At 37.5% G+C, this 23190-nt stretch overlaps 1 protein-coding gene across 3 annotated transcripts; it reads left to right on the forward strand.

Moving 5' to 3' along the window:
• Window positions 1-988: 988 nt before the first annotated feature.
• LOC120083712 (kinesin-like protein NACK1) lies at window positions 989-12145 on the forward strand. Of its 3 annotated transcripts, none has more exons than XR_005483522.1 (17): window positions 989-1197; window positions 1704-1986; window positions 2093-2182; window positions 2268-2368; window positions 2459-2575; window positions 2670-2751; window positions 2834-2901; window positions 3007-3066; window positions 3149-3273; window positions 3407-3605; window positions 3690-3800; window positions 3882-3974; window positions 4071-5033; window positions 5122-5444; window positions 5537-5880; window positions 7095-7278; window positions 11992-12145. XR_005483522.1 is itself a non-coding variant. In XM_039039559.1 (15 exons), exons 2-15 carry the CDS (start codon window positions 1749-1751, stop codon window positions 5862-5864), a joined length of 2898 nt encoding a protein of 965 aa, XP_038895487.1. In that variant the 5' UTR covers window positions 989-1197; window positions 1704-1748; the 3' UTR covers window positions 5865-6619. The 3 variants fall into 3 exon arrangements, 1 of the variants encoding a protein (XP_038895487.1); XR_005483523.1 differs by having other exon boundaries at window positions 7095-7273; window positions 11992-12143; XM_039039559.1 differs by lacking the exons at window positions 7095-7278; window positions 11992-12145 and having other exon boundaries at window positions 5537-6619.
• Window positions 12146-23190: the final 11045 nt, after the last annotated feature.

Consider the following 23190-nt stretch of genomic DNA (forward strand, 5'->3'; position numbering starts at 1 on the left):
TAAAAGAAGTACAAATCTAATTTAATTATTTTCATATATTGAATTAAGATTAACAATTCAATTTCAATTTATATAGTGAAAAAAGTGCAAATAAACTACCTTTAAGAATTGTTGAAGAATAAATTATTAAAAAAATATTGGAATTAAATAAAACTAAAATCAATGTATGTATAAATAATTGTGTTATAAATAATAATATATATATATATTTAAAGTTAATAATAAATCCGGGTTGGTTTGGATTATATTAGGTGAACCATGAACCAACCCAATATATAAAATTTTCATTTATTTGAATCCAACCCAATCCAAATGAGTTGATAACCTAACTCAAATCGCATTGTTGGGTTGGGTTGATCTGTTTTTTCGAATCATCGAATTTTTTTTAACACCCCTAATCCCAACAAAGAGTTTTCAAACCAAGGAAATTTATGCAACATTTTAGACTAGATCAGCCAATCGCTTCAACCATTCCTTAATTGTGCCTCTCTGGAGTCCGTTTCCTATCTTTCTTGTATTCGTTTAGGATGAGACAACTTTTGAATTTTATCCTCAAACTTTGATCATTTGTTAGTATTTTTCATAGGTCGAATATCACCCATAACATTATGATATAAATTGATGCCCTAATTTATAAGAAGTATCCAACTCGAAACCAAAATGAAATGATATGAATTAATAGGGTTTCAAAGAGAAATAGTGTAAAGTTTTGGGGTGTTCCAGCAAGATAACTTTCTTTAATTTTGTCTTTTGTGAGAACTATGTTAAATAAAATAGAAAATATATTGAAAAAACAAACGGTTACATCTTGAAACCGGGTCCCACTCGACTCGACCAATGTAAAAGATCGACAAGCTGTAACAACAATAATAATTTAAAAAAAAAAAAAAAAACTATTTAGAGAGAAGAAAAAAATAAAGAAAATGAAAGAAAAAGAAAAACTAGCCGTTGCGACCATTGGATTCAAATTAATTGGTCGTACGCACAGAAAACACAAACGCCTTTTCATTTCGGAGAGACAAAGAATACTCTCTCTTTCTTTCTCTGTTTCTCTCAAATTCCTATCCAAAACCCTAATAAGGCAAGTTCGAAGCTCTCTCTTCTGTCGCAGCGAATTTTACGGCCTAAGAGTTGGATCTGACTTCTGAGTGTGTTGGCCGTCTAAGTTGCGACGCTCCGATTTGGCTCGAATTTAACGTGAGAACTACTGCTTTTCTTGATTTTAGATGATTTTTTCTTCGAAAACTAGTTTGATTTTTTTTCTGTAGAATGCTCGATGTATTTCTGCCGTTTCTTTCATTTTAAGCTTATAGAGTTAGTTCCTGAGGCGGAAGTTTCAATTTCCACTCAAATCGAAAATGAAACAATATGTCAATGAGTTTTTAGGGTTCCTGAGCATGCCACCTGATGTGGAAATTTTGGGATCGGAATCAGTCCCGATACTTCAACAAGGTTTAGTCATGGTTTAGCTCAATATCTGGAGACCTAGGTTAGAAATGTTACTTATTTGGCCCCTCCTAAATTTTTACATTGTTAGCGTAGTAGAGAAAGAAAATGCCTCGACTGAAATTCTTCAACTCTGTTCATTTTGACAGAGAAACGTGTTCGGTGTAAATTCGTTTCATGATCTTCACGCTGTAGCATATATTTTAGCTATTTCCAAAAGTACATATAGACCTTTAATCAATTCCCTACTATTTCAGTATTTTGGTCCGACTGTGAGGGAGAAATAAGCAGATATTATCACGATGACTATCAAAACTCCTGCAACACCAGCTTCGAAAACAGAGAGGACACCGGCATCAACACCTGGAGGACCTCGATCTAAGGAAGAGAAGATCGTTGTTACTGTGCGGTTAAGGCCTCTTAGTAAAAAGGAGCAGCAAGCGAAGGATCAAATGGCATGGGAGTGCATTGATGATAATACGATTGTGTACAAACCTCAGCCTCAGGAACGTCAAACTCAACCGGCCTCATTCACATTTGGTACTAATGCCATCATTGTTTTCATGCCATTTTCTTACTTCTTTCTTAAAGGTTGTATACGCCATTACACCTTTATTTTTTTTTATTTTTTAATTTCTTGTTGCAGATAAAGTTTTCAGTCCCGCTTCTTTGACTGAGGCAGTATATGAGGAAGGAGTAAAGAATGTTGCCTTATCTGCTCTAATGGGCATCAATGGTATTTAAAAGAATTTATCAGTTCAGTTTTTTTTGTAATCACCCAACTTTCCATTCAAATGATTGTATATTGTTTTATGTTGCAGCCACTATATTCGCCTATGGGCAAACTAGTAGTGGAAAGACATTTACAATGAGGGGGATAACTGAGAAAGCAGTTAATGATATCTACAAACATATTAGTAATGTAAGTTTTTACTGCCTTGAACGGAATTTTTTTTCTGCTGGTATTTTGAGTACCTTAAATAATCATCAGGTATCTTTGGTTATTTTACAGACACCCGAGAGAGATTTTACAATAAGAATTTCTGGACTGGAAATATACAATGAGAATGTTAGGGATCTACTGAATACAGAATCAGGTCGGAATCTAAAGCTTCATGATGACCCGGAGGTAGTATTCATAATAACAATTGTAAGGGTTAAAGGAAATTGCTCCACTGAATAAATTCTGTTTACATACCGAAATTGTGATTCTCTTTATGCAGAAAGGTACAATGGTTGAGAAATTAGTAGAGGAAACGGCGAACAATGATCAACATTTGAGACATTTGATTAGCATCTGTGAGGGTAAGAACTATGTCTTCTCTTAAGTTTTCCCAATGTCCTCCATAATACACTGTTTTAACATTAGCTCAATTTTATTCTGTAGCTCAAAGACAAGTTGGTGAAACTGCCTTGAATGACTATAGCTCTCGGTCACACCAGATTATAAGGCTGGTTAGTTTTATGGAAATCATTCACCTCTGATACTCTTATCTGAAAGGTTTTCCTTTTCAACTTTTGGATTGTTCCGTAAATGCTTTTGATTGATTGTATATGCAGACAATTCAAAGTACCCTACGAGAAAATTCAGATTGCGTTAGGTCTTTTGTGGCAAGCTTGGTAGGAAAATTTTGTTTGCATTCTTTTTATCTTCAATCTTGTTCTTTTGTATTAAGGACTTGCTAATTTCAACATTATGCAGAATTTTGTTGATCTAGCTGGAAGTGAGAGAGCTTCACAGACACATGCTGATGGTGCTAGGCTAAGAGAAGGCTGTCATATTAACCTTAGTTTGATGACGCTCACAACTGTGATCAGAAAGCTAAGGTCAGAATCTGTTTCGTGAAAAATATTAACATGCTTTGTATCTGATATTTTCTGTACTGTATATGGTATGTTTTGGAATTTTTTTGCCGGCAGTATTCTATATAGTATCTGAAGTTTTTGTTTATTGTTGCAGTCTTGGAAAGAGAAGTGGTCATATACCTTATAGAGACTCAAAACTCACCCGCATATTGCAGCATTCGCTTGGTGGAAATGCACGAACCGCCATTATATGCACATTGAGTCCAGCCCTGACTCATGTTGAACAATCGCGGAACACTTTGTACTTCGCCACCCGGGCAAAGGAAGTGACTAATAATGCCCAAGTTAATATGGTAATAACCACATTTATCCTCAACACATTTTTAATAGATGCAAAAGGATTTCCGTTAACTTTTTATTTGAATTTTTTTAAACAGGTTGTATCAGACAAACAATTGGTCAAACATTTACAGAAGGAGGTTGCCAGGCTAGAAGCAGAATTGCGGACTCCAGATCCAAAAAGGGAGAAAGATTTAAAAATCCAGCAGGTAACTTACATTTCAATTTGACTATTTCTCTACATAAAGTTGAGTGAATCAACCAGAACTTAGTGTTTGATTAAAATCCAGATGGAAATGGAGATTGAAGAATTAAAACGACAAAGAGACCTGGCTCAATCTCAGGTTGATGAGCTCCGCAGAAAACTTGAGGAAGACCAGCAGGTATCTCTCCTTATACTCGCTGACAACATATTTCTCCTTAACATTATATCACGTGCCTTGAGATCAGGAAATACTAACATCCATTCTCGTTTTCAGGGTTCTAATCCAATTGAATCTGCCCGTCCTCCAGTGAAAAAGTGTTTGTCCTTTACTGGTGCATTGTCTCAGAAAGTCGACAGCAAGGACCTTGGCCGTGGTATGATATCAAGGCAGTCAATGATGAGACAGTCAATGATGAGACAATCATCCACTGCTCCTTTCACACTTATGCATGAAATTCGCAAGCTGGAACATCTCCAGGAGCAGCTTGGGGAGGAAGCTAATAGAGCCCTCGAAGTATTGCAAAAGGAGGTGGCTTGTCACAGACTGGGGAACCAAGATGCAGCAGAAACAATTGCCAAACTACAAGCTGAAATAAGAGAAATGAGATCAGTCCGTTCAGAACCAAAAGAGGTTGAGGTTGGGAGCGTTATTGCTACTAACCAGAGTGTAGGGGCTAATCTCAAGGAAGAGATAACACGGCTTCATTCTCAAGGTAGCACCATTGCCAATTTAGAGGAGCAGCTTGAAAATGTTCAGAAGTCTATCGACAAGTTGGTCATGTCTCTACCAAGCAATTATCAGCAGTTCATGAGCAGTGAATCGACCCCCAAACAAAAAAGTTATACCAAAAAGAAGAAATTGCTTCCTTTGGCCTCAAGTAATGTTGCCAACCGGCAAAACTTTTTAAGATCGCCATGCTCACCTTCAGCAACTTCCCAGCAAGTACTGGAGTCCGATATTGAAAATAGAGCTCCTGAGAATGATGATGTCATCTCATCTGAGATTCTGCTCGAGTCTGAGAAAGAGACTCCCACAAAGAGTGAAGAAGGTGGAGATGTCTCATCAAAGGAGAGCACTCCTTGTTATCGAAGATCAAGTTCTGTGAACATGAAGAAGATGCAGAAGATGTTCCAAAATGCAGCAGAAGAAAATGTAAGAAGCATAAGAGCATATGTGACAGAATTGAAAGAACGTGTGGCTAAACTGCAATACCAAAAACAGCTACTTGTTTGTCAGGTGCGTTTAATTGTTGTTGAATTTCATCCATTGAAATTTTTTGTTATTATCATCACTAAGTTCACATTTTTTCCCATGTTGTATGTAGGTCCTTGAGCTGGAAGCAAATGAAGCAGCTGGAAACAAATTAGATTGTGATGAGAACACATTTGTGCAGGATGACGACCAGGTTCCATGGCATGTAACTTTCAGGGAGCAAAGGCAGCAGATTATTGAGTTATGGGATGCTTGCTATGTCTCCATTATTCACAGATCTCAGTTCTACTTGTTATTCAAGGGCGACGAGGCTGATCAGATTTACCTGGAAGTTGAGATGAGGCGCTTAACATGGCTGCAGGATCACCTAGCGGAATTTGGCAATGCTAGTCCAGCTCACTTTGGAGATGAGCCAACAATCTCTCGCTCGTCAAGGTTTCTTTTCTCTCACTTCTGATTCTTAATGTTGATCAATCAATTGGAATCATTACACTAACTTTCCCCCTTCCATCCTGTTTTTTATGTAGCATGAGGGCATTGAAACGTGAAAGAGAGTTTCTTGCAAAGAGATTATCTTCTCGTTTGACAGCAGAAGAAAGAGATGCGTTGTACATTAAATGGGAAGTGCCGCTTGAAGGGAAACAGAGGAGAATCCAATTTGTAAACAAGCTCTGGACAAATCCTCACGACCCCAAGCATATTCAGGACAGTGCAGAGATAGTGGCAAAGCTTGTTGGGTTCTGTGAAGGAGGCAATATGTCCAGGGAGATGTTTGAACTCAATTTTGTTGTTCCTTCCGACAAAAGACCATGGATCATGGGATGGAACCCAATTTCAAACCTTCTTAATTTGTGAGAATACATTTCTTTTTGTAAGTACCTTACCTTCTGATTCCTTTTGTACATCTTAATTAATTTTGGAGTTTTCCTCCAAAATTTCTCTTATATTGTGTCTGATTGGACACAACAAAGATGATTGATCTTTTCGTATCATTAATTCCAATCTGAATAAAAGAATTTAATTCATTTTCCCCTTCTTGTTTAGATTAGTCCTCATCTGCATCGACACTTGTGTGATTCCAAATATTAGCCTGCTCCAATAATTGAGTTTTTGGAGGCCTATATTTTATTTGACTGTCCTGATTATATATACGTTTCTCCTCTGCTCTGGATGGGCAGCCAAATGGAAAATATTAGTTGCTTATTTTCAATATATATAATTTTTTGGGCAGTAATTCATAATATAGTTTGAGGATTTTGTGTGTGGGGGGTGGGGGGGGAGTAGATTTGGTCCAAAGCTGAATTTCTAAAACAATCATCTGCAACTTGTACACATAAGAGGAGAACAAGAGCTAAGACAAAAATGGGGGATGTCATAAGAGCGCAGGACTCAACACAAAATACTCCCCATTTCAATAACTATAACCCTCTGGTCTTACTACAAACACTCTAACATACACAACCACAGAATACACACTGAAGTCAAACACCCGCACACATAGATTATCTTTTAGCTAGTAACCAAGCGCATAATAATGAACGCACAACAGTAGAAATTAGAGGTCTTAAAGTCCCTTTGATGCTGAAAGCCTTAAGGGGTGGGGGGCGCAAATCCTAGCACTTGGGAAATGGAGTTCCACAAGTGGTAGCAACTTTCCTGGCATTGGGAGAGGCCACAAACTTCTTTAGAGTGGGGTTCTGCATGTACTTGCAGAGGCAGGGTTTCTGTTCCTTAATCTTAGAGCAACAGAGCTTAGATGGTGGAACTGAAGATATGAGTGCACTAACACAGGAACTCAGTTCCACTGGACTGCATGTCACTGCCAATGAAATCTCAACCATGATAAACATCACTAACATACTTAGTGCAATCTGTGATGCCTTCATTTTCTCTCTGAGGATAGTTGAATTTAGTTGTGTTTGAGAGAGAGAGAGGTAGAGAGAGATAGAATAGAGAGATGTGGAATGCTTGGTGAAAATGGCTTAAGTTGCTTCTCAATTTATAAGCCAGGAGATGGTCTTGAAATATAAAAGAAAAACTATACAGAGAGTAAAGAGTTATCATGTTCACATTGCCGTTTTGTAGGTTATCAAAGACAGGCAGAGGAAGAGAAAATGTTCTGAAATTTTGGCTACTTTGAAAATCGTAGTACAAAAGGACAAATAGTGGACTCAAAGATCTCTCGTGCTACCAATTGGGCTTCTTAATCATTGCAGCAAATTTCAAAGGTGTAGCAGTTCCCTCCTCTGAAATCTCTCCACATTGTACGGTAATCATCTCTACTGGTTACTGAATAATTATTATAAGCTTAAGTTGTTTCATATTATTATCTTTCATACACATTGATTTATATGGAAAGACGAGCTATAGCAATGCATATATTAGGTTTTTTTTTAATATAAAAATGAGGAACCTCTAGAAATTATGTTGAGTAAATACCAAAGGTGTGTTTGGGGCAAAAATTCTCCTACGATTATAATAATCACCTCTTACTACAATAAATACTATTTTGTATTCTTCAATTAACTATAGTCAATACTGTTTTAAAAACCCTCATTTACTACGGTATTTATTATTTATTACAGTTTTTACTATTTTACATATAATTTTTTTATTATTTGTTACTGTGTTTACTATTTTCTTTTCAAACTAAAATAGTTTATACCTTAAACCCATATTATTATGACCAAAATTAAAATAATCTACATCTCAAACACAAACTATTATAATCCAACTATAATAATTTAATACTATAATAATCAACTCTTTGTCCTAAACGATCCCTAAATAGTTTCAAAGAAACAGAAAAAGGACCTTTTTTCCATGATTAGACATGAATATAGGATCTATTCCAGCATTTCTACCACAAGTACAGAGGAAAATGTATGGAAGGCAATCCCCTAATCATTATCAAACAAAATTTTTTCTCTTTGTTTCTGTTTTGGTTATTATTTTTCCTTCTGCGTTTTCCCTTTCAATCATTGCTATCAAATGAAATTATGGAGAGCCCACTTCTTCTAATGGGGGACTGTGGTTTCTTTCGGTGAGGTTGATGGGAATAATTGTTACATTCTCCATCCATAGGAATAGTTCTTCTTATTGAGCAGCCACATGGAATATCATCATTGAATACACCTTTTTTGCAAATTCACGTTAAACACTATTACTCCACCACTTTCTTCCACTAAGACCTTTGTTTTGTATTTTTGTTCTCTTTTTTTGGTCTAAGAAATCCTATTGACCATCAAAATTACTTTGAAGTTACTCAAGAATCTTGATGGACTTTAGGGACTTTGGGGTCGAATTGAAAGTAGAGAAATCTGAATATATATATTATACACTCAGATTTGAAACTATACAAGTGAAGAAAAATGAATTGAAACTATGACTCAAGATGTCACTAGTGTGGAACCATTAATCTTTGTTCATTCCTCGTATTTGAATACCATAGTAGTAGGTAGTATTTGTGAATGGAACACTTTTTCAACTAGTGCTTTTTCTTTTTCTTTTCTTTTTTTTTTTTTATAAAGATTTTCAACCAGTCATATAAAATAAACTTTAAAAAGGTTAAGAAATGATAGTCATATATATTTCTAAAAGTACTTTTATCTTTAGAATTCCCGAAATTACTTTTAAACTTTAAAAATGATTTTATTTAGTCTGAACCATTTTCTATTTTAAATATTATAATGAACACACTATTTTTTTTTAAAAAAATATTGCATCTAGGCTGTGATTTATTATTGTTAGGGTTAAAATGTCATTTTGATCTTGTACTTTAAAACTTGTTCAGAAACATGTAATTTTAAATGTTCAATTTTAGTTTTGTACTTTTATTAAACTTTAAATTTAGTTCCTCCAAATTAATTTTATCGAAATTGATTAAATAATAGTAATAAATTTCATATATATTTTCAAAGTCTATAATGAAAATATTAATAGATAATAATTTGTTTTGAAAAAATAAACAATATGTTAATGGGACTAAAATTAAATAAATTTTAAAGTGTAGGGATCAAAACAATATTTTTCTAACTTTATTATTAGTTATAGGTTTGTATAGCATGAATGTAGAAGGGTGCTTAGAATGATTATATGGGTCATTCAAAATCATGATAGGTTGCTTACTTTAGATGTGCATGCTCACTTGATTAACAATGATCATACGGCTCACAATCATTAGCTCACTATCACTAAGCATGCTCCCAATTCTCCACTACAATTATTTCCTTTTTCATTTTCTTTTCCTATTTCTCATCCTTAGCGATGAGTTCGAAGCTCAAAGGTTGGTGCAAGTCTAACTCATATTTGATCCAAGTTTGATCCAATGTTAAACCTTGACTGAATTGGATTGGATGTGGATGGTCATTTAATTCATTTGGATATGGATTGGATATAGATCAAAGTTCAATCCAAGTTTCATTCATTTGGATTGGATATGTATCACCATTCAAGATTGAATTGGCTTATGGACCGTTCTATTTAGGTCATATTTGGATTAACTCTGTTGGAGGAGAAATTTCAGACCAACCATAGACCGCCACGTCATTTGCTAAATTAATGACGAAAATCCAAAATCGTCAAATTTGTGACCAATTAAGAGTTGACACGTGTCTCAAATTGAAATTAAGGACAAATTCTGTGTTTTCGTCGCAGATGTCGATTGATAAGGCTTGCGACAAAGTGTGTGCGAGCAAAGGCGCTGGACGATCGTATAGCAGATGAGTGGCACTATCCGATTGGGTATGCGATCGTCTAGTAAGTGAACGACCCTACACGATGAGGTAAGCAATCGTGTAGGCGGGCGCTGGGCGATCATGTAGTAACTGCGCGGAGTTGAACAATGTGCTAGACGATGGACGATAGACATTGGGCGCTAGACGATGGACGTTGGGCACTAGATGATAGACATTGGGTGCTAGACGATGGACGTTGGGCGCTAGATGATAGACATTGGGCACTAGATGATGGACGTTGGGTGCTAGACGATAGACATTGGGCACTAGANTTGGGTGCTAGACGATGGACGTTGGGCGCTAGATGATAGACATTGGGCACTAGATGATGGACGTTGGGTGCTAGACGATAGACATTGGGCATTAGACGATGGACGTTGGGTGCTAGACGATAGACATTGGGCGCTAAACAATAAGCGCTGGGCGTTAGACGATGGAGTATGCGATGTACGCAAGGCGTTGAAACTCGATGCACGCTAAATTTATATTATGAGGCAAAGGCCTAACATGGGTTATGAAGGAAGGGAAGAAAAAACAAAATAATTAAAGAAACTCAATAATGGGAATTAACCGAAAGCACTAAGTGCTGGATGAGGTGGTAGTTTGACCCTTGAATAGGGGAGGCGGCAGGAAGTATAAAAGGAAGAGGAACTTCAGAAGCTAGGTTTTTGCAAACGACTTGAACAAATTAAGTGAGATCGGTGCCATTTGAAAGCTGGGAGAACCTAGATTTTGAGGTTGTTTTGCCAGAGAAAGATCTCACAGGGAGAAGAACAAAAATGAAGAACTTGTAGAAGGGGCAGATTCTCAGATTAATCAGGGGCCGAAGTGAAGATTGGAAGCTCTAAGCCAAATTACAAGGAATTTGGGGCCGATATTTTAAGGTAAGAAAGTTAACTCAATTCAAATAAGTTTGTAGAAGAAAGTTTCTTAAAAAGAGTTTTGGATTTTGAGTTATGAATTTTTGAAGTTGAAACAGGGAATCGGTGCATAAATAGGTAGCTGCTTAGGAAGAATAAGCAAGCAGCTGCTTGGGAAGAATAAGCAAGCAGCTCACCATAGTGAGCGAGAGCGAGACAAGAAAATGAGCGAGAGCGAGAGCGAGTTAAGGAAGAGGAGGATCTCGCTAAGGATGAAGATTTCGCTGGTTTTGCGCTGAATCTCGCTAGAAGTCACAAATCTTGCTAGAAGTCACAAATCTCACGGGAAAGTTACAAATCTCGCTGGAAAAGTCACAAATCTCGTTAGAAGTCACAAATCTCGCTGGAAGTGGCCAAGAGGAGCTAGGAGAGGCATATAAACCGTTAAGAGCCCGACGAGCAGTGAGTGACTCTAAATGCTTTAAATGTTTTAAGTAAATTGCTAATGCTTATGAATGTTCAACAAAGTATGTTTACTGAAAGCTATTTATGACAACTATTCTCAAATAGTTACCAGGCAACGCATCTCACATTAATGATATGTTTATACTATGCTTTTCAATGAACAAGAAGATGCATTAGTATAGAAAGCTTTTGGGCAACTAAGTCATTAAGAGATAAGAATAAGCAAGTTCAGTGTGAGTAGCTCAGTACTGAAGTACACGGAGAAGGTACTGAAGCCTTATCTTAGAATTTGAATGGCTCGGTACTGAAGTATATGGAGAAGGTACTGAAGCTTTGTCTTATAATTTGAATAGCTCAGTACTAAAGTACACAAAGAAGGTACTGAAGCTTTGTCCTAGAATTTGAATAGCTCGATACTGAAGGACACAGAAAAGGTATTCGAGCAGCTCGATACTGAAGTACACGGAGACGGTATCTGAACAGTAGTACCTAAGGTATGACGGTACTTAAACTAGAATCACATGAATGTAAGAAAAGTTGTTATTGGTAGTGTAGAGATCACTCCACACTAACTTTGGATTGACGTTGAGGAATTGACTAAAGGTTCTTTCTCAACTAAGGTTGCAAATTATGTTTTTAGGAAAATAACAAAAGGGTTCCTTCCTAGTTAAGTAGTAATGCAGTAAAGGATAATAAAGAGTGAGTAAATGGGCCACTCTAGACTGATAGACTAAGGCATAGTCCAACAAAGCATAAAATAGTGCTATATGATGTTGATGATGACATGGATAATAGTTCCAAGTTTATGTTTTTCAGTTAAAGCTTTCAGTTTTAATATCAAATTTATGTATGAATGTTATGCTTTAAATATTAGTCACTCACTGGGCTTCTAGCTCATGTTTTCAAATGTTTTCCTTTCAGGTAGCGGTCAGTTCCCAAAAGACTTCTCTGCTGCTGCTATGCCACTTAAAGAGTCAGGTTGAAGGAAGCTTAATTGAAGACTTGTATTAGCTAGTACACATGTGTTTATCAGATAGGGACTAGTATCATAGATGGGGCTCATTAAGTTGTAATATTCATGTATGAAATGCTATAAAACCCTGTAATGTAAATGTGTTAAGTTCTGAATTAATTTATTCAGTATATTAATGAAATGTAAGTATTCAGAGTTTGAGCAAATTCAACAGGTTAGATGGGTAGTAAGTACTAGCAAAAAGGTTGGTAATTGCTGCAGTCACCATTCCATCCAAATTAAGAGAGGGGTGTGACAATAATGTCTAAGACGATTATGAAGCAGTTGGGCATATTCATGGAAGAGCTATCAAACAACAAATTAGTAATTCAGGGTTTCAATCAAGGTAGCCAAAGGACGATAGACATGACATACTTAGAGCTTCTCATTGGCGATCTGAAGGCTGATGCGCTGTTTCATGTGATAGACTTAAAAGACCACCTATAAGTTGTTATTGGGACGCCATTGGATTCATGGGAATTATGTGATTACATCGACACTGCATCAGTGTTTCAAGTTTTACTAAGATGAGATTAAGAAGGTTGAAGCAGATTCTAATCCATTTTTTGAGGTTGAGTCTCACTTTGCAGATTCAAAGTTTTACTTAAAAGCGAGAATTCTGGTGAGACTATGCCCGTAGAGACCTTGTTGGCAAAGAAAGCAAATGGATCCTGATCAAGGTTGCTAATAGATACTGAGAAAGGGGCGGGTAGCAAGGTACAAGCCTCCAGCCCAAAAGAGAGTAGTACATCCCTCGACATTGGAGAAACACCCGTGGTGAGGGGCGAAAAAGCCTCAAAACCTCCGATTTTGCGCTATGTCCCCTTGTCGAGACAGAAAAATGAGTCACCTTTTACGGAATGCTCAAAAGGTTTGCAGGTCGGCGACATAGAAATTCTAAAGAAGAGTTTTGTTACACCCCTCACGCTGATAACAAAGCAGGAAGTCCATAAGCTGGAGGCGAAAGTGACAGGGTTAAAGCTACCCGAGAGGCAAACTAAAGACGAATTCGATCCCAAAGCTTACAAGCTGTTGGCGAAGGCGGACTATGGCTTCGCAACTCACACTGAGTTCAAGAGTTTGAAGATTTATGAGCAACCCTGACTCTTGTCGACCCAAAAGAAGCTTTTGCAAGAGGAACATGCTATACCCATATTGAGGGTAGGACTCGGATATGAGCCGTCAGAGCCAATCCGCATAATTAGAAAGGCGAAGGGGAAAGTGGCCAACAACAATCATATCACTGCAGAAGAAGTCGATGATGTAGGAGAAAAGGAGGGCAAAGATAAAAAAGCCTTAGCCCTCGATCATATTAAACCGTCTGCCGCACGCGCTTTGGTCTTCGAGAGGTTAAGCATGACAAAATCAGAAAAGGGAAGCCCACATACTATTCCCAGAGCTACTCGACACTCAGTCTTTCGAAGATTAACTCTGCCGAATGAAAGGAGAAAATCATCTGTCAATCGCCGATGGTGGTGCGACCGTCAGCCTTCAAGAGACTAGGTGTAGTTCCAAAGGAGAGCAAAGAAAAACCTTGCGCTCCCATTTTTTATGCCTAAAGCACGAAAGGGTTGAAGATCCCCTCGACCAATATGTCCCTAGTGAGAGAAAGGGAAAGGGAAAAACTTGCGCTTGCAAGAGAGACACGTTATACCATATTGAGGGTAGGACTCGGATATGAGCCGTCAGAGCCAGTCCGCATAATTAGAAAGGCGAAGGGGAAAGTGGCCAACGACAATCATATCATTGCAGAAGAAGTCGATGATGTAGGAGAAAAGGAGGGCAAAGATAAAAGAGCCTTAGCCCTCGACCGTATTAGACCGTCTGCCGCACGCATCTTGGTTTTCGAAAGGTTAAGCATGACAGAATCAGAAAAGGGAAGCCCACATACTATTCCCAGAGCTACTCGACGCTCAGTCTTTTGAAGGTTGACTATGCCGAATGAAGAAAATGAGGAAATCATCTGTCAATTGTCGATGGTGGTGCGACCGTCAGCCTTCAAGAGACTAGGTACAGTTCCAAAGGAGAACAAAGGAAAACCTCCCGCTCCCATTTTTTTATCGCCTAAAGCACGAGAGGGTTGAAGATCCCCTCGAGCAATATGTCCTTAGTGAGACAAAGGGAAAGGGAAAAACTTGTGCTGACACCCTCGAAATGACTATAAGAAAGAGGGGGCCAATACCCTAAGCGTCCATCTGGCGATGAATCGACGTTTAAAACGCTGAAGGGTCATCAGACTAGAAGCCATCAGGAGAGGCAAGAAGTGATGGAGAAATCCATAGTAACGTCCCCTCACACATGAAGAAAAAGACCTTCGTTACTCTAAACATAAGTGAGGGCTCGCTCAAAGTAAAGAGGCATGACGTCGTTTTTACCAATCCTCGGAATGGAAATTTAGTGCAGGAGGAAGGCAAACCACCACATCACCATCACCGAAGAATTTAAAGAAGTTATGACCGAAGAAGAAGTGGAGGACGCTCCGCAAGGTCTAGAGGATGGTGGTCAATCGACAGTTGACGAGCTAAAAGAGGTGAATCTAGGCACAGTAGAAGAGTTGCGTCTGACTTTCATTAGTGTGTCCCTCTCGGAAGGGGAAGAGGACGAATATATGAGTTTGCTCACCGAATACAAGGATGTTTTCGCCTGGTCATACAAAGAGATTTCGGGACTAGATCCAAAAGTAGTAGTCCACTATCTCGCAATCAAATAGGGGTGTCGACCCGTTAAGCAAGCTCAGAAATGCTTTCGGCCAGAACTTATCCCCCAGATTGAGGTTGAGGTCAATAAGCTGATTGAAGCTGGGTTCATTCACGAAGTTAAATACCTAATGTGGATAGTCAACATTGTCCCAGTTAAAAAAAAGAATGGACAGCTTCGTGTCTGTGTAGAATTTTGCGACCTAAACAGCGGATGCCTAAAGATGATTTTTTATTGCCCATCACAGAGATCATGGCTGATGTGACAACAGGACATGAGGCCTTATCCTTCATGGATGGATCTTTCGGGTATAACTAGATACGAATGGCTCTCACAGGCGAGGAAATGACGAGATTTCGAACCCCAAAAGGATATATTGCTACAAGGTAATGTCCTTCAGGTTGAAGAATGCTGGCGCTACCTCTCATCGTGCCATGCAGAAGGTGTTTGACGATATGTTATACAAACACGTGGAGTGCTATGTGGATGACTTTATGGTCAAGCGACGACAGGACTTGAAAGATCTAAGAACCATGTTCGATCGCCTGCGAAAGTACCAGTTAAAGATGAACCCCCTCAAATGCACGTTCGGCGTAACTTCAGGAAAGTTTCTGGGCTTTGTTGTGAGACATTGAGGGATAGAGATAGACCAATCCAAGATCGATGCCATCTAGAAGACACCAAGACCAAGGAATCTACATGAGTTGAGAAGTTTGCAGGGACGTCTGGCCTACATTCGGAGGTTTATTTCTAACTTGGCAGGGCGGTGTCAACCCTTTCAAAGACTGATGAGAAAGGGAGAGAAATTCGAATGAGATGAGACCTTCCAGAATGCTTTCGATAGCATAAAGAGGTACCTGATTAGCCCTCCTGTCTTAGGAGCCCCAGTAGCGGGCAAGCCGTTAATACTATACATTGCAGCGCAAGAGAAATCATTGGGGGCATTGTTGACACAAGAAAGTGAAAAAGGAAAAGAACGCACTCTTTATTACTTAAGTAGGACCATAAATGGAGCCAAGATCAATTATTCCCCTATAGAGAAGACGTGCCTTGCCCTCTTCTTCACCATAGATAAGTTAAGGTACTACATGCAAGCCTTCATAGTCCACTTGATTACGAAAGTCGATCCCACCAAGTACGTCATGTCCAGGCCAATCATCTTGGGATGTTTAGCCAAGTGGGCAATCATGCTTCAACAGTACGACATTGTTTATGTACCACAAAGGGCAGGCGTTGGCCGACTTCCAGGCAGATCACCCAGTTCCATCGGATTGGGAGTTAAGTGAAAACTTGCCCAATGACGAAATTCTTTTCATAGAAACCTCAGGGCTGTGGGTCATGTTCTTTGACGGTGTGGCATGGAGAAGTGGTGCGGGGGTGGGTATCGTCCTCATTTTACCAGAAAAACACATGCTGCCTTATAGCTTCGCACTTGCCGAGTTACGCTTGAACAACGTCGCTGAATACCAAGCCTTGATAATTGGTCTCCAAATGGCCTTAGAGATTGGGGTAGCTTGTATGGAGATCTTCGGTAACTCAAAGTTGATAATCAATCAACTCTTATGCCAATACGAGGGGAAGCATGACGACTTGAAACCCTATTTCACTTACGCTCACTAGTTGATGGAAAAGTTCGAAAGCGTGACGTTGGAGCATGTCCCGAGGACGGAGAACAAGAAAGCAAATGGTTTGGTAAACCTAGCCACTGCCTTAATGGTCCTGGATAATGTACCCCTTAATATATCGCTTTGTCGGAGATGGGTTATAGCTCCGGTCGGGACTATATGTGGGGAAACGAATGTGATATCAGTCTACTTAATCGATAAGGAAGACTGACGGCAACCCATCATAGATTACCTTGAGCATGGAAGGCTCCCGGACGACTCCCACCGTAAAATCGAGGTTTGAAGGAGGGTCGTGCATTTCATTTACTACAAAGGGGTCCTATACCGTCGATCCCTTGAAGGACTATTCCTTCTATGCCTCAATGAAGAGGAGTCAGCAAAGGCTTTGGAGGAAGTACACTCAGGCATATGGGGTGCATATCAAGTTGGACCAAAGCTACAATTTCAGCTGAAAAGAATGGGTTACTATTGGCCAGGAATGATCCAAGACTCGATGGATTATGCAAAGAAATGCAAAGCCTGTCAATATCATGCGAATTTGATTCATCAACTGCTCAAGCCTCTACATCCGACCATAGCCTTGTGGCCTTTCGAAGCATGGGGGCTTGATCTGGTCGGCTCTATAACACCTAAGTCGTCAGCAGGGCATTCCTATATCCTTGCAGCCACTAACTACTTTTCAAGATGGGTTGAGGCTGTCGCTCTAAGGGAAACTAAGAAAGAAAACGTGGTGGATTTTATACACACTCATATCATTTATCGGTACAGTATTCTCCATCGAATCGTGACGAATAACGAGAGACAATTCTCCTATAGTTTGATGGACAGGTTATATGAAAAATTCAATTTCAAGCAGTACAAGTCATCCATGTATAACACCGCCGCAAATGGGTTGGCAGAGGCATTTAACAAGATATTGTGCAACCTACTGAAGAAAATTGTTTCCAAGTCGAAGAGAGATTAGAAGGAGAAGATCGGTGAAGTGTTGTGGGTTTATGGCACCACTCACCGTACCTCTACAGGAGTCACCATGTACTCTTTGATTTATGGGGTAGAAGCTATCCTTCTTTTTGAAGGAGAAATTCCATCGCTAAGAATGGTGGTGCAAGAAGGGCTGACTACAGAGGATAATGCCAAACTGCGACTTCAAGAGTTGGAAGCACTGGATGCAAAACGATTAGAAGCTCAACAAGCGTTGGAATGTTACCAGACAAGAATGTCTAAAGTCTTCGATAAGCATGTAAAGCCTCGGTCCTTTCAAGTCGGTGATCTAGTGCTCGTCGAAAGGAGACCAATCATCATGACAAGACATGCGGGGAATAAGTTTACACCTAAATGGTATGGATTTTACATCGTCAAAGAAGTCTACAAAAACGGAGCATACAAGATAGTTAATCAAGACGGGCTAAGAGTCGCCCCAATCAACGACAAGATTCTCAAGAAGTTTTACGCTTAACAAATGTAAGAAAAAAAAACTTTTATACATAACTATGTTACGACTTGATCCCTGTCATTATAAAGGGTATATAAGCAACTTAAAGAAATTTAAGTTCAGTCGCGTGCAAAAAAAAAAAATAAAAAAAAAAAAAATAATATATATATAATATATATTATATATATAATATATATATATAATATATATATTCTTTTGAACTACGTTATGATTGATCCCTGTCATTATAAAGGGTATATAGGCAGCTTAAAGGAATTTAAGTTCAGTCACGTGATAAAAAAAAAAAATGTGTGTATACATGAGACCAGTGCAAAATAATAATAATAATAATAATAATAAAATAAATAGATAAAAAAAAAAAGAGAAATGGAAATGTGAAGGAGTTTTCAAAGCACCAGAGAGCGTTGTTAAGAAAAAAAGGAAAAGGCGACTTCCATATAAGAAATTTTGACACTACGATAAGCAAAGCTAGCAACAAAAGGACAATTACAAAAAAGTTCTTAGGCCTTTAACTATTGAGGTATGCATAAAAAAAAGGACAAGCAATGTCAAGTCAGGGCACACATTTATAGTTCTCCAGTTCCTGTTGCGTGACCTCCAGCATTCCACGGAGGATCTCCAAAGCTTTAGTATCTTTCTCGGTAAGAGCATAAGTACTTTCAAGATTATTTATATTCTCTCTCATTTTAGAGACTTCGAGCTTGTGTTGTTTTAAAAGTTCATCGCTTTCAAGAAGCAGCTTAGACACCTCAGCACGTTCAGTCTTGATGGTTTCTAGCATGGTTAACAATTCTTTTTCTTTTTGCAATGCATGAGAATCACGCTCCAAAAGGTCCTTCTTCCGGGCAAGTACGCTACTTTCATCATACAACATCTTCTCTAAATTGAATTTGGCCTCCTCCAATCGACGACTTTTATCTGCTTGACTTGGTTGGGAAGAAAATGATGATTGGAACTAGTTATTGGTGGAGCTGATGACCACCCCTGCAAGCTATGCAGTTACCCACATAGGAGCCGTGTTTAATAGGAGTCAGATCGTTGTTGGCGAAGCTTACGACAACCCTACAGGCTATACAGTCACCCACATAGGGGCCATGTCTAGCAGGAGTCAGATCGTTGTTGGCGAAGCTGACGACCACCCTTGCAGGCTACACAGTCACCCATATAGGGGTCGTGTCTAGCAGGAGTCAGATTGTTGTTGGCGAAGTTGATGACCACCCCTATAGGCTACACAGTCACCCATATAGGGGTCGTGTCTAGCAGGAGTCAGATCGTTATTAACGAAGCTGACGACCACCCCTGCAGGCTACACAGTCATCCACATAGGGGCTGTGTCTAGCAGGAATCGTATCGTTGTTGGTGGAGCTGACAACCACCCCTGCAGGCTACACAGTCACCCACATAGGGGTCGTGTCTAGCAGGAGTCAGATTGTTGTTGGCGGAGCTGATGACCACCCCTTCAGGCTACACAATCACCCACATAGGGACTGTGGTCTTAGGAGGAGTCAGATCGTGCTGGCGGAGCTGACAGCCGCATGTTGAATGCCCTTGCCAATATATGTGTGTATATATATATATATATATATATATATATATTATAATATATATATATATATAAAAGAAAAAAAATCCACCTTTTTGCAAAGATATGAAGAAGTAAGGGAAACAACAAAGTGGAAGGTCGTTGATAGTTCTAACTTCTGGTAAAAAAGGGCAAAGGGGCAAGTTAATTAAAAAAGGAAAAAATAAATTAATAAAAAATGAAAGAAACAAAAAAAAGGGAAGAAAAAAGAAAATAAAAACAAAATTTTCTTGAAAAAATAGAACAAAAAGAACAAAAAAAAAAAAAAAGAGAAAGAAAGAAAAAAAGAGAGAAAAGGGAAAAAAGAAAAAAAAAAAAGGAGGGAAGTTTTTTTCTCGGGATGAAAATATAGAGGTTTTGAGCCCCATTTATAGGGAGTTCACTTAATCTAGAATCAAATTAAGAAATCTTAGATTTTATTAGTTTTTAAAAAAAAATCTTTTTTTTTCCACCCAAATCTTATCTTTGATGATTTTCTTTTTTTTTTTTCATTCCTCATTTTCTAAAACTTTTGGTCATGCAACGAACCTTTTGTTAATCGCATTTTTAGTCTTGAATTAAATTAAATTGGGGATGAAACTTATTTCTTTATTTTTAAATTTGAGATTGTATTTATCCCAAAATCAAATTAAATTATGACAAAACTCAAAGTTGTCTTATAAATTTGGCCATATTCTGAATTTCTTTCTTAAAACCAAAAAAGTTTTCATCTCCAAATTAAATTAAATTAGGGATGAAATTTGAGTTTCATTTTAAATTCAAAATTCCATTTTAGCCCTGAATTAAATTAAATTGGGGATGAAACTTATTCCTTTATTTTTAAATTTGAGATTCCTACGTTTATCCCAAAATCAAATTAAATTGGGACAAAGCTGGTCATATTTCGAATTTCTTTCTTAAAACCAAAATCTTAATGTTTTCATCTCCAAATTAAATTAAATTAGGGATGGAACTTGAATTTCATTTTAAATTCAAAATTCCTACGTTTTATCTCTCCAAATCAGATAAAGATTGAGATTTTTTTTTTTTAAAAAAAAATTGGCCGTCCCCTATTACAAAGTTTAGTTAAACTCGTCACTAAACTCACAGATTAATTAAATTGGGGGCATCGAAGTAAAGACCGAATTACTTGCCTATCGATGTCGGCTTCATTGTTTTCGAGATTCATCTACCTACATCTGTGCACAAATCTCGAAAAGGGGCATTATTGGAGGAGAAATTTTGGACCAATCATAGACCGCCACGTCATTTTCTAAATTAATGACGGAATTCCAAAATCGTCAAATTTATGACCAATTAAGAGTTGACACGTGTCTCAAATTGAAATTGAGGACAAATTTTGTATTTTCGTCGCAGATGTCGATTGAGTAAAATTAATTTTGACTAATTTGATGTTATAATTTTGACTTGGCCTAGTTACGCCCAAATATGGCCTTAAGGTGGGCCTAAAACGCCAAAGTAGGCCTAAGCCCAGTTAATTGGGCCTAAAAGCCATATCTAAGTCCAATTAATTAGGCCCAAAGGCCAGACCCATGTCCAATTAAATTAGGCCTAAAGGTCAGACCTATTGGCCAATCAATGCCAGACCCAAGTCCATGAAGCAGACTCCCGAGACTCTTGAAGCTGCACTCCTAGAAGACAGAAGACATTTGAAAACATTTCTAGTTCTAGATACAAAGACATTTCTACTTCAAGAATATTCGGTGCTTTTGTTCTTTAAGTCAAACACATTCACCCAACCGAGAGAGAATCAGATGATCAAGTACTAGAGATCGAACCACATCGCATCAAATCAACTTCAACATTAACATCAACTCAAGTTCAACACCACGAAACAAATTTCTCTTGAAATCTTGTGTGAACAGATTCATCAAATCAACTCAATTGACTACATATAGCAATTTGACATAAACTAATGGAAATATGCCAAAATACCCACCAACCCATGGGCATGGATCAGGACCATCCTATTTATGTTATATTTGAATTGGCTCATCAAACCTACTCAATGGGACACAGATATATGTGTATGTATAGTTCTTCTTATACTATTGGGTCAGTTACACATATAGCAACTTGACCCAAATGAATGGAAATATGCCCAAATACCCACTTGCCCATGGATATGGACCGTCCTATTTGGGTTATATTTAGATTGACTCATCAAACCGACTCAATGGGCCACATATGTATGTGTATGTATAGATCTTCATATATTATTGGGTCAATTACACATATAGCAATTTAACCCAAATTAATGGAAGTAGGGCACAAATATCGACCCATCCAAGACTAAAAAGTCCATTAGGATACCTATTGTCATAATTGCACTTTCAAAAGGTTCACTGAGTGATTGTGCCACACTTGTTCTTATCCACAAACAAGTCATCCAATTCAAATTCAAATAGTCGATCACACAACAGGCAATGCTTCATCCCCCGTTTCAAAGAAGATGGTTTTAGAACAAATAATAAAGGACAACAACGGTTTAATAGCAAACAACTTTGGGTATGATAGTATGATGGTTAATCTTACTCCTATGTAGTATATATTATAAGCTTTTTTGTGACTGTCACCTTTCCATATGAGTCACTTGCTACAAAAAAAAAAAAATAATAATAATAAATGTACATGTAAGTACATAAAATAATTTACATAAAATGAAACGCATAAAATGAAAGCATGATAAAATGGGGTTAAAAATGATATGCAATGACGGACAACACACCCTAGACAAACATGATTGTGACACCCATCAATCTATCAAAATGGTTGAAGTCTTTCAATGATAGATTTTTATCAATAATAAACTATTATAGTTAGAGGTATTGTTGATAGAATTATATATGTATTAAAAACACTTTTATCACTTATATAATTAAATTATAAATACTTTTATCGGGGATCGTTTTATTTTATGTCTTTGACTATTACGATAGAATTTTAAAATAAGCATGTCCAAATCTAATATAAACATAGATAGAATTCAATAAATGATAAAGCTTTTATTAGTGACTATCGTAGATAGACTATAGACTTTTATCATTGATAAAATTCTATCTGTATTGAATTCTTAGCAACGATATATATTACATCACTAATAGATTTCAACTATTGATATAGTTTAATATATTATTATTGATAGATTAAAGTATGTGAAAGAATAAAAATGTCCATCAACATATTTCAATATTGTAAGTTTATCAATGATAGATCTCTATCATTGACTAATATTTATCACATAGACTTCTCTCACTTATTAAGATTTATCAGTGATAGGCATCTATGATTGTACTTGTTTTCTATTATGTTTATTTTTTATATATCATAACAAAATATTTCAATATTGTAGGTCTATCATAAATAGATGTCAATTATTATAGGTGGTCTACTAGTGATAGGTGTAAATCATTAATTGTTTGCATGCTTGTTATTAATTTATCAATTACCAATGATATGTGACTTTTTAATTTCCTTTAGTGATCTTTTGCATGTTGATTTGGCTTATCTATATTAATTAGGGGTGATAGTCGGTTTAGTTTTGTCGATTTTGGGGCTAACCCAAGTACCAAACTAAACCAATCGATTTTACAAAGTAGGGATCCAAACTAATGTCTAGTAAAGAACAAAACTAATATATGATTTTATTTGGATCGGTTTACTATCAGTTTGGTTCTTGGTTTTTGACATTTTCTCTTTTTTTTTTTTTTCCAATTCTATTATTTTTATTTTCACTTTATTTTGAATCAGT

This window comes from Benincasa hispida, chromosome 8, assembly GCF_009727055.1.
Source record: "Benincasa hispida cultivar B227 chromosome 8, ASM972705v1, whole genome shotgun sequence".
Taxonomy (NCBI): Eukaryota; Viridiplantae; Streptophyta; class Magnoliopsida; order Cucurbitales; family Cucurbitaceae; genus Benincasa; species Benincasa hispida.